The sequence below is a fragment of the Sorex fumeus genome, unplaced genomic scaffold (genome assembly GCF_029834395.1).
Source record: "Sorex fumeus unplaced genomic scaffold, SorFum_2.1 ptg000081l, whole genome shotgun sequence".
Classification (NCBI taxonomy): domain Eukaryota; kingdom Metazoa; phylum Chordata; class Mammalia; order Eulipotyphla; family Soricidae; genus Sorex; species Sorex fumeus.
This window is the reverse complement of record NW_026606138.1, coordinates 16,699,812-16,711,857: the sequence shown is the minus strand read 5'-3', so window position 1 is coordinate 16,711,857 and position 12,046 is coordinate 16,699,812. Positions and strand designations below refer to the sequence as shown.

At 40.4% G+C, this 12,046-nt stretch overlaps 1 protein-coding gene across 4 annotated transcripts in view; it reads left to right on the top strand.

The window, feature by feature from the left end:
• Window positions 1-367: 367 nt before the first annotated feature.
• Window positions 368-12,046, top strand: part of TCF12 (transcription factor 12) — a 321,390-nt gene continuing 309,711 nt past the window's right edge. For 2 of the 4 annotated variants that reach the window (XM_056130729.1, XM_056130728.1), the window contains exons 1-3: window positions 372-492; window positions 1,001-1,097; window positions 2,092-2,164. In XM_056130729.1, coding sequence (XP_055986704.1) covers window positions 1,023-1,097; window positions 2,092-2,164 — 148 coding nt within the window. In that variant the 5' untranslated portion in view covers window positions 372-492; window positions 1,001-1,022. Of the gene's footprint in view, window positions 493-1,000; window positions 1,098-2,091; window positions 2,165-12,046 lie in introns of those variants that run through there. The other 2 variants (XM_056130730.1, XM_056130731.1) reach the window with 2 other exon arrangements.

Here is a 12,046-nt window from a genome sequence, read left to right as displayed (position 1 = left end):
GCGGGGTCCCGCAGCCAGCCCGGGCCCGGCCGCCGCGCCCCCGCCGGCCCCCGGCCCTCCCCGCCAGCCCGGGCCCGGACGCCGCGCCCCCCCGCCGGCTTTGTCCGCCCGCCGCGCGGCGGCCCCGCCCCCCCCGCCGGCCCGGCCCCGCCCCGCTTCCTGCGCGCGGCCCCACGTCTCGGTGCGGCGGCGGGCGGCGGGCGCGGGCCGGGGACGCAGGGGTTAAGCGCGGCGCGGCCCGACGCGGAGGGATCCGCGGCCGAGCGAGCGCGGTGCTGAGGCCGCCTCAGCGAGAAAAATGTCCGCCTGAGGAGCCCCGCAAGTTCTCTTCGGGGACGCCAGCGCGGCGCGGGAGAGGCGGCCAGGCCGAGCGCCGCCTCCCGCCCGAGCCGACCCCGCGCGGGCCGAGAGCCGCGCCCCGCGGCGCCCACGGGGCCCGCGCCGCGCGCGGCCGGAGCGAACTTTCCCCGGGCCGGTGGACGCGGGCGGCAGGTACGGGCGGGGCGGCGGCCGCGGGCCCGGGGCGCCCCCCACGCGGCGGGCCGGGGCCGCGCGAGGGGCGCGGGCGCGGGCGCGGGCGCGGCGGGGCCGGGCAGGCCCGCGGGCGGCGCTCGGCCGCGTCCCGCTCGGCGCCGGCTCGGGGCGGGCGCGGGCTCGGCTCGCGGCCGGGCGCATTGTTCGGGCGGGCGGCGGGGCGGCGGGCGGCGGGCTGGGGGAGGCGCGGGCCGGCGGGGCGGCGGGCGGCGGGCTGGGGGGAGGCGCGGGGCAGCCGGGCCCGCCGCGAGCCGCGCGTCCCGGCAACTTGTCAGCTCTATTGTGGCCGCGCCCGGGGGGTCGGGCCGCCCGGAGCCCCCGGCCCGGCCCCGGGAAACTTGCGGGAGCGGCGCGAAGTGGCGGGCGCCGCGCCGGGGAGCGCGTGGGCCGCGCGGGCGTGGGCGCCGGCGGGTCGGTCGCGGGCCCGGCCCGGCCGCGGGCGCTCAGCCTGTGCCCTGCTCCCCAGGACCCGCCAGAAGCGGCCCAGGATGAACCCGCAGCAGCAGCGCATGGCCGCGATCGGGACGGACAAGGAGCTGAGCGACCTGCTGGACTTCAGCGCGGTAGGGCTTGCGGGCGTCCGGCGGGGGCGCGGGGGCGACCCGGGAGGAGCAGCGGGCGCGCGGCGGGGGTCCCGGGCGGGCGCCGCGTGGAGCCCGCGCTCGGGGACCCGCGGCCGCCGGGAGCTGGGGTGCGCGGGCGGGAGTCCAGCTCCGCAAGCTGGACACCTGGACTTTGATGTCACGTCTGGACGTGCGGGCTGGGAACGCCAGTGTCCGAGGGGTCAGCCCCGCACCCAGTTAAAGTGCAGAGAGAGGCGCCCAAGCCCCCGCGGCCCCCCAGCTCACCCCTTAATGAATGATTCGGGAGTTGGCATTTCAGTACGAAAGAGAGCTTTTGCTTTTTCTTGAGCCGTTCTCAGCCGCTTTCTCCCCGAGATGCTGTAGGGTCGATGGTATCGGAGATGTTAGCTGCAAGGACCAGAATTTCCCGTCTGAGTTGCAGACTCCTAAGATACGCGCCCATGCTTTCTCGCGTGTGTAGAGTGCATATATGTGTGTGTTAATTTTGATATGGGACGCAGTTGAGTGACTTAAAAATATGAGTGGAAATCTCTTTAATTTCCCATGGGCTGCATTTCTTTTGAACTCTTTTTGGGAGGCGGGGGGGACTGATACCTGCTTGATCTAACTGTTTTTTAACGGATCATCCCAGGGTGTAGTAGTTTCTCTGGATAGGAGTCTGTGTATTGGACTGGAGTGTACATGAACTGGGACTCGGTTCTAAAGGGAAGATCCTGGACAGAAACTTACATTTACACTAAGTCTTAGAATCTTGCCTGGAGTGGCAGGTTTTCCAGAAAAGAATATCACTTGTCTTTCCAAGTAATGTTAGAAAATGTACCCACTCGGTGTCTCTGCTCTTCTGAGGTTGAATGCTGTTTTCACTTATAACTTCCTTCTGAAATGAAGTAACTGATCATTCTTGTTGGACTTTTGTGTGCAAAAAGTCTAGAAGAATTTCAGAACTAACAATTACATTTGCTCTATTTTGTAGATGTTTTCCCCACCTGTTAATAGTGGGAAAACCAGACCAACAACACTGGGAAGCAGTCAGTTCAGTGGATCAGGTAAGATGTTGTCTGAAACCAGAGACTCGTGTTTCGCTGTTGTCGTGCATTTTAGTAGAAACATAGAAAGTATTTCAATGTCTCCACGTTACTGTGTCCAGTTCATTTTTTACTGACAAAAAATCCCCAGATGTCAGTTGTACCTCTAGAGATCCATTAACAGTTTTGTAAGAATTTCAGTTTGTATTTATACTTGTTTTCTTTTATCTGGATTTTAAAATTGAAAGTTGTCTTGAGTACAAAGAATTATGCCATGTCTCTATACTTAGAGTACTAGAGGAAAATACTAGATGGTCTGTCTGTGGCTTTTCTTTTCTTAATGTTTATTTAAATATGTGTTAAATCTGGCTTATTTTTCAGCCATAGTGTTATTAAACACAGAGTTTTGTAAAATAATATTATTTACTATGTCCATGTGGAAACTAGAATTGAATCAGGCAAGAGTAAGACTTAATTTAACAGATATTCCCTTGGAATAAATGCAGCAAGTTAACAGTTTTGTGGACACTTATTTAGGATGTTAATAGAATAAATACCACAAAAGAATGGAAAGACTTATTTTTAATTGGTACCTAATAGATAACTGAGTCAGTTTTAATAGTTTGTTCTGCGTTCATGTTTCAAGTAAGTTTCTTACTTGAAATTTAGTGCTTTGTTCTTTAACATTACTTCTATGTATATTTGTAATTATTCTGTTTCTTGAACATTAGCTCCCCCGACCTCCCTCCGCCATTTCTTAAGTATGCCTTTTTCCCCCTGGCTTTAATTTATTTAAATTCATCAAAGGACATTCTAGAAACAAGGTCCATCCTAGTGTATACAAGCTGTAATCTTTTGTTTAATTTAAATATATTCCCCAGTGTTCAGAAATGGGAAAAAAAATAGTTATGAAAACACCTTAAAATCAGTCATCATCAGATTTCTGGGCTGTAACTCAGTAGTGTTTTTTTAGACCGGTGTATTTTCTGTTTCCTAGTAAAGGAATACCTGATTTTTATCAGATCTCATTGATAGAAAACATCAAAAAGAAAGGTTAATTTTATAACCAATATAACACCATACATTAAAATTGATTTTTATTGATGAAATTGTGGTTTACGTGGAAAATAGTGCATGTCATTTAACATATCAAGTTAAGACAAAAGCATTTAAAATTTTAAACATTCTAAAGGCAGTTATTATAAGAATAACATAAAATATCTGCCATAGCCTATTCTGTCACTTTCTTCTTGTTATTGGTAACAATTTGAAAATTGGTTCAGTTTTTGGGGGAGGAGAGAAATCGTTAATGTCGAAGAAGGTTTATATTCCCTTTTTCTATGCTGCTTTGGTACATTTCACTTTTTGCAGGAAGTACCGTATTTCACTGCATAGTTGTTGCATCCTATTTTTTCAGTAATACCATACATACACACAAACACACACACACATACACGACTCACTTAATGATTGGACCCCTCTTATGCAAAAAATTTAGTGTGAAAGCCTATATATGATGACTGTGTAGTGAAGTATGGTAATTCTAAGAAACTGAGATTTACTTTGTCTAATAGTAGATACATAGTATATTTCATTGAATGAGCACTAATATTGCTGTTTTAGGCTGTTAATTGCAGCTTGAATTTTGGAAAACATATTTGACTGACTTTATTAATGTTAAAGACATGAGCATCAGAAACTTAGTATTGGGATCGCCTTCTGTTTTCGAAGGGAATTTTTTTCCCACATTTTAAAATTAAATACAATTTAGGGAGTCTTTACCTTTACCTTATAAAATTAAGTAATATTTGAGAACTTGGAATGTTTTTACAAGCATGACATTGGAGCAGTTGTGGCTTCTTCTCCATAACTTGTGTTATAAAAAAATTATTTTTCTGTTGGATAGCAGTGTCTATAGTGTTTGCCTTAAAGTAGTTTTATTATCTATTGAAAATTTATACTTAAAAACCAGTGCTCAGTGATCTTAGTATAATTATCTTTATCGCTTTTATTTAAAGGCGAAATAGATGAGTGGGGGCGGGGGCAATTGACTTTAATGATTTGTGAAAGGATTTGAATTTTGGGGAAGGGAAAACACATAAATGATTATTTTATATCAGAATATTCTGGTAGATAATGTTTTTCGGTAGCCATTTCTTGTCTGGAAGAAAATGTCTACAGGAAATTAGTATGATGAGATTTTTATACACTTTATATGCCATTGATACTTGAATAATCTCTGTCCTGATCTTGAAGGATATTATGTAACATTTCTTAATGCTAGTTTGTTTGCAGCATAGAAGGAGCTAAAGATCTGACTTTCTTTTTAAAGAGTTGACTTAAAGATTAGTGCTTTCCTGTTTTTGCAGTAACACTTGTAAAATCCTAAGCCTTTGCCTCATGAAAATAAGAACTGTGCAGTAGAATTTCCTTTCTTGATTATTTGTCCTTTTTGAAAATGACAATTTGCAGTGGATTTTTTTTTATTTTGAGAAACAATACATAGCGCTTAAAGAATCTTTTAAACTAAAAGTATAAAAAAATGGGGCAATGAAATCCAAATGGCAAAAAGGCACATGAAAAAATGCTCTACATCATTAATCATCAGGGAGATGCATATCAAAACCACAATGAGATACCATCTCACACCTCAGAGACTTGCCTACATCCAAAAGAACAAAAACAGCTGATGCTGGCGCGGATGTGGCAAGAAAGGGACACTCCTTCACTGTTGGTGGGAATGCCGACTCATTCAGCCCTTTTGGAAAACAGTATGGACGATTCTCAAAAAATTAGAAATTGAGCTCCCACTTGACCCAGCAATACCACTCCTGGGAATATATCCTGGAGAGGCAAAAATGTATAGTTGAAGTGACATCTGCACTTGTTTGTTCATTACAGCACTCTTCACAATAGCCAGAATCTGGAAAAAATCTGAGTGCCCAAGAACAGATGACTGGTTAAAGAAACTTTGGTACATCTACACAATGGAGTACTATGTAGCTGTTAGAAAAGATGAAGTCATGAAATTTACATACAAGTGGTACTACATGGAAAGTATCATGCTAAACGAAATGAGTCAGAAAGAGAGGGATAAACATAAAAAGATTGCATTCGTCTGGGGGACATAAAGTAACAAAATGGGAGATTAATACCCAAGAATAGCCGAGATCAGTACCAGGAGGATTACTCCATGGTTAGAGGCCAGCTGGGCATTCTGAAATAAAGTGTGTTTGGAGGATCCTCCCAGGATGGGAGATGCATGTTGAAAGTAGACTATGGACCGAACATGATTGCCACTCAGTGCCTCTTTTGCAGACCACAACACCCAAAAGGAGAGAGAGAACAAAAGGGAATTCCCTGCCACAGAGGCAGGGTGGGATGGGGTGATAGAAAATGGGAACTGGTGGAGGGATGGGTATTTGATCATTGTATAATCGAAACCCAAACACAAAAATTTGTAAGTCTACAACTGTACCTCATGGTATTTCACTAATAAAAATTAAAAAAAAAATAAAAGTATAGGTAGGATGCTAACTTTTCAATCTTGTTCCTAAAGCAGAACAGATGGTTGACACTTTTAAAAGTTATCATGTGGGGGCTGGAGTGATAGCACAGCAGGTAGGGCATTTGCCTTGCATGCAACCAACCCAGGTTCGATTTCCAGCATCCCATATGGTTCCCTGGGCACCGCCAGGAGTGATTCCAGAGTGCAGAGCCAGGAGTAACCCCTGTGCAATGCCAGGTGTGACCCCAAAAGCAAAAAAAAAAAGTTATCATGGGGTGAGTTGTCATGAGGTATTTTCTACAACATCATTGTTCATCAAGGTCTTAATTTTCTTTGCATTATGATCAGTCTGTATTTTTTGCTTGGTGTAGTAGAATCTGAAGTGCAGTGAGTTTTTTGAGATACTTGTATGAGTTAAAGACAAGGGACTCCTGGGCGGTAGTCAAGGGGAAAACGTATTGAAAATATTAAGAAAATGAAAATACTTTAGGGTGTTTAAAGTCAGCTACCTTCCCTTGCCAAATTCAGGGCTTTGGTGTGTAGAATTAAAGTGTGATTTTGGGTTTAATTTTTAGTTTAAATATCTGAAAATTAGTGTTCGAATCTAATAGATCTTAGAGGGAGTAGGTTGCATTTGTTTTGTAAGCTATCATATATACTGAATCTGTCTCTGATAGTTCTTTATTGACAAGTATTTTAACTGAAAAATAAAGTTTTACCTTGTTAAACCAGATGTTTGTAACAATAGATTTTTCCTTGCCCAGTATTTTTTGAAATGTGAAAATATTTAGCTCTCAATTTTGGAAAGGAATGTAAGTTTTTGTCAGATACTCATCCATATTTTTTTGGAAAATATTTTCAGATATATGTAGGCTCTTTGAAAATACTGATATAGGGCTAGAAAAAAGAATTCTCATTAAATTGCTTTATTAATTTTTAAAATTAATTTTGTGATAATTATAAGTTCATATTCAATTGTGAATGACAGTGGTATTGTTACGATCTGAAACCTGACCCATCACAAAGATTCCTGATGTTTCTTTTTTATAATTATGTATAAAAGCAATTTTATAAAGCTATATTGTGAGATTGTTAAATACACATATACGCTGTGAAGTATGGAGTTTTGCAGTTTGCTCTACCATTTGCAGTTTGCTCTACCATTATTTGAACCAAAAGAGAGAAAACCTGAGTTTTATTGCCCTGTTTGATAATTTTAAGTAGATGGGAAGGTGGGTTTGGGCTTTGTACTTAAGGCTCTGTTGAGTAGAGCATGTGGTTCAGATTGTGTACTTATTCATGCTGAAATTTATAATGTGTAGCAGTACACACTTGCTCAGATTTAGCAGTATTGTTTGAGCACACCCGTGTTATACTGTTGATTTTGGAAAGTACCAGTGGTGAATGAGAGTAACTTCAGAGTTAGCAGGGGTGTGGGGAAAAATATTTTAGGATAAATATGGTCTGCTGTTAAGTGGTTCATTTATGATAAAAGTAAAGCATCAAAGGAGTCTTTCAAGAGAAAATTTATATATGAACACATAAACTTGTAAAACAGAATTTAGAGAGACAAGCTTATAGCCATAAGTATTGAATGCTTTTCAGAAAGTTGCTCCTTTAAGTATCATTGCGTATAGTAGATTTCAATTTGATTAAATATTTTAGAGATACATAGCATAACTATAAAACTTTTAATCTCTTTTAACAATTTGAATACAAAATTATGTTTTGCACTTGTAGTTTATTTCTTTGATATATCTTTGCATTAAAAAATAATTCTTGTGGAATAGAAAGATATAAATGAAGATACTTGATCCTGCATAGAAACATAGTTGTTCTCACATTTTAGATTTACAAGGTCCCTGGGAATATTTCTTAGTGCTTGCCTGGTATGCAACTGAGCTCAGTTCGATCCCTGGCAGTACATATGGTCCCCCCCCAGGCACTGCCAGATGTGATCTAGTGATCTCTGAGTGAGCCCTCAGCACTTGTTAGGTGTGGCCTAAATATCTGTATTTATTTATTTTAAGCCAGATGATCTTTTATGTTTTTAAATAAATTAGTAGTCATGCCTGGAATGTTGCTGCTTGTTTAATATTGTTAAAGTCTTGAATAACTCTTGCCAGGCAAACAAAGTAACATTATTTAGAAAGGGTCTCTTTGGGGTGGGGGGTGGGAGGGAGGAGTGCATTTTGGGGTAGTGTGTAGGATACATTTAAAACCTTATTTAATAAGGCTACCTTCGGGTATCACCTGATTTTATGTATACATACATATATACATACGTATACAGTATAGGTTTATATATGTTTACAATAAATAAATATATTTGCGAAATAGAATTATTAATAGTAGTTTCACGAAGTTGTGTTAACTGAGTTAGTAAGAGGTAAATCTCAATGTTTCAATGTTTCCATAAATAAATGTATGCGTATATATCTAGTGTACATATATGTATGCAGCATATATTATATTATGTGTTAATGTACACACTTATATTTATATGTGTATACACATTTGTATTTACACATATATGTACTATATACCACATATATGTATACGTATGCACTGTAGCACTGTCCTCCGGTTGTTCATTGATTTGCTCGCGCGGACACTAATAACGGCTCCATCGTGAGACTTGTTACTGTTTTTGGTATATCGAATACGTCAAGGGTAGCTTGCCAGGCTTTGCTGTGTGGGCAGAATACTCTCGGTAGCTTGCTGGGCTCTCCGAGGGGCAGAGGAATCGAACCCTGGTCAGCCGCGTGCAAGGCAAACGCCCTACCCGCTGTGCTATTGCTCCAGCCCATAAATTACAGTACCTCAAGAAAAAATATATATATATATACACACACACACATTTATTATGAAAACATTGAAATTGTAAACCTAATCTTTTTGGGCCAGGGAGATAGCTCAAAGAATTAGTGTGCTTCTTTTACCTCAGAACTTCATTTGTACCCCAAACACTGCCAGGAGTAATACCTGAACACTGCTGGGAATAGCCCCCAAGTACAGCACTCACCTCCCCAAAAAAAGTCTAATGTTTTTGTAATTAGGGAATAAAAGGAGAAGACAGAATTAAAAAATTTAATTTCAAAAGACTGATGAAAGATTGTTCTGCTTTATTAAATAGTTCACTATATGTCTCAGATTATCAGGTAGCTGCATATTTTGTTGCCTACTTTTTAAAAAATTTTTTATGGTACTTTTATTTTTTTATTTTTAAATTTTTATGGTACTTTTATTTTTTAATTTTTATTAGTGAGACACCATGAGATACAGTTGTAGACTTACACATTTTTGTACTTGGGTTTCAGTTATACAATGATCAAATACCCATCCCTCCACCAGTGCCCATTTTCTACCACCATGAATCCCAGTATCCCTCCCACCCCCCATCCCCCACACTGCCTCTGTGGCAGGGCATTCCCTTTTGTTCTCTCTCTCCTTTTGAGTGTTGTGGTTTGCAAAAGAGGCACTGAGTGGCAGTCATGTTTGGTCTATAGTCTACTTTCATTGTTGCCTACTTTTTGAGGCCTGATTTTCTAATAGCTTTTGGGGGAGTTGGAAAATGGAAAATACAAAGTAAAAAAAAAGTGGAGGTATTCAGTATTTTATCAGTATGTATTTTACCTATTTTATCAGAAAGATAAACTTATAGTTGGATGAATTTCTATAATATGAGAAAGTCAACAAATTGCATTTTAATATAGTTTAAATTGCATCCATAGTCATTAGGGGTAAAGGAAAATGACTTAAGAAAAAGCTCTGAGCTGTTAAACTTATAACCACATTTGAAGGTGATCTGCAAATTGTGGAAGAGGAAAATTGGCCTCTTGGAGATGGAATAGCATGAATGGAAATAGGAAATATGGAAATGGGAATTTGACTTGCTCCCAGGACTTGTGCAGTTTAGGAAAAGAGAACTTGGTTTTATTGATCACCATTCTTTAGGTCACATTTATGTACTGATTTCTGGAGCAGAATTCATATCCATTCATTGCCTTTTATTACCTAGGTGATCTTGAGTAAATTACTTAACTATGCTCTCCTGTATCTAAATCTGCAAAATAGAATTACTAATAGTAGTCTCACAGAGTTGTGAATGTTAACTAAGCTAGGAAAAGGTAAATCTCAAACATTTTCTGACACAGAGTACGGTGAAGTGAATTCTTAATGGTGAGTGCCATAGAATAAGAAAACCATTAATTTACTCAGGAGTTCTTATTGATTGATGAGTGGTGAAGGTTTGGAGTTGGCTGGGAAGTAGGAAGGGAAAATACCAGGATAAAAGTATTGACAGAATCTGAAGGATCGGTGTTCTCTTGGACAGAAAAGCGTTTCGTAGTTCTAGCATATTAGAAAAAGGTGGCAGTAGTGGAAATTAAGGTTCTGAATTGTTTTGAGCATTTTAGATTTCACGTAGCCTAGGACCTTTTAGATTTATTTGGGGATTTCTGAGAGAAGTGTATTAGGAAATGAGTTAAAGATGCTGGTAACAGACAAACGTGGCCAGAGAGATAGGACAAGGGTTCAGTCCCTTGCCTTGGTAAACAACTGATGCCCAGCCAGTGCTCACAGTCTGCTAAGGACTGCCTTGAGTGACCCCCCAAAAAAGAGCCAGAAGAAACCCATCAGCACTGCTGGATGTCACACACAACTACAGATTAATTTTTTAGCCACACTTGAAGTTTCTTTGGAGAGGATATATAGAACTTTTTTTTTTTGTGCCTCAATAGGCATAGACATACATGACCTATACATTTAAACACAGTAATACACACCCTGTAAATTTAATCCATAATCATTATGAACAAGGAAATTAGAGAGTAGAAAAGATAATACGGGGAAAAATGATCCATTATTAAGTTATGATTTATTTTCTTTAGGCTTTTTTCTTTATTTGCATAATTGAAAGCTGATGGTGTCATGTTTTCTTTTTAAGTTTCACTAATATATTATTGGCATTCCCTCAATAAATATTATTAAATGTTCCTTTATGATCAATATTTAGAATTGTTTTGTGATGTTACTTTGGAGGGATAGAGTATAGAAAATCCATTTTGTACTGCTTGATGTTTAAAGATTTGTTACTTTGCTTTTTGCTATTTTTAATGTTGTGGTAGCAAATACCTATTAATAATAGTGATAGTATACATACATTAATTTTTTAGCCACACTTGAAGTTTCTTTGGAGAGGATATATAGAACTTTTTTTTTTTTGTGCCTGCAAATTGTAATTAAAGCTAAGTGACTGAATACCTTCAGGAAATGAACTCAGAGGGAAGTAAATTATCAAGCCAACCATTGATATAAATGGTTTAGTTAGATTTATGAAATTAGTGACTTTGTTTAATTATTTAATGTAAAATACAAATTTTTATTATAATGTGAATGGAGTGTATGAAGATACTTGGTACAGATTTGTATATAAATAAATGTGTTGTGTGGTTACTGGAGGGAATTCCTGTCATTCTTTAACCTATGTTTATTGTATTAGAGTAGACTCTAATTGGAGTCTGTCAGCAAGAGAGCCCTTGAATTTCTGACTTTCTATAAGAAAAGCAAATCAAATGTAGCGGGAAGAATTGGGCTGAGATGTCAAATAGCTAACCTGGAATTAATGGCTTATTCTGTAATCTCAGACACAACATTTAAAAGTAATCCGAGCCATACTTCTCTCACATGTGAAAGTGAACGATAATGCTTCAGAATCTTTGTGAAGATCAAATAAGATTATATTTTGCCTGCTTCATAACAGCTTTAGAAATGATAGCTAACTTTATTATTTGATACCATCTTAAATAATACTAATGTTAATATATTATTGATTATAACCAGTGTTATAAAGTTTTTCTTGAGCTACTAGTTTATATACTAGAAACATTTTGTGCAGTTTATAAGCATTATCTCATCTTGCTTTGGATACAATGAGATGTTTTGTGGTGGTGGTGGTGGTGGTGGTGGTGATAGGAATGAGGAATTGCCTCCATAAGGGCAAATTGCTTTTTAGTAGCATAAATTACATTTATTTTTAAAAATCTGAAAATAAATTGTACAGAATAATAGTGTTCAAAGGCCATTAAGTTCTTAATTAAGCGTATCCCCTTGTGTCATCCCTCCTGCCACTCCCTGCCTTTTTTTGAGTTGTTTTCTTGTTAATGCTGTCTTGTTAATACCACAATAGATTAGGTTTTATGTAGTATAGAACGATGAAATATGTACACTTTTTGAAAATCCTCTTTCATCAATCCTTAGGAGCCACCATTTTTCTAAAGTTGTTTAATGGTAGAGGGAAAGGAACAAACTTCTGTTTGCCTGAAGCAAATGTTGTAAAGTGAGCAGAAGAAATCTAATCTTGAAAACCCATATATTGAGGGGCCAGAGAGAAT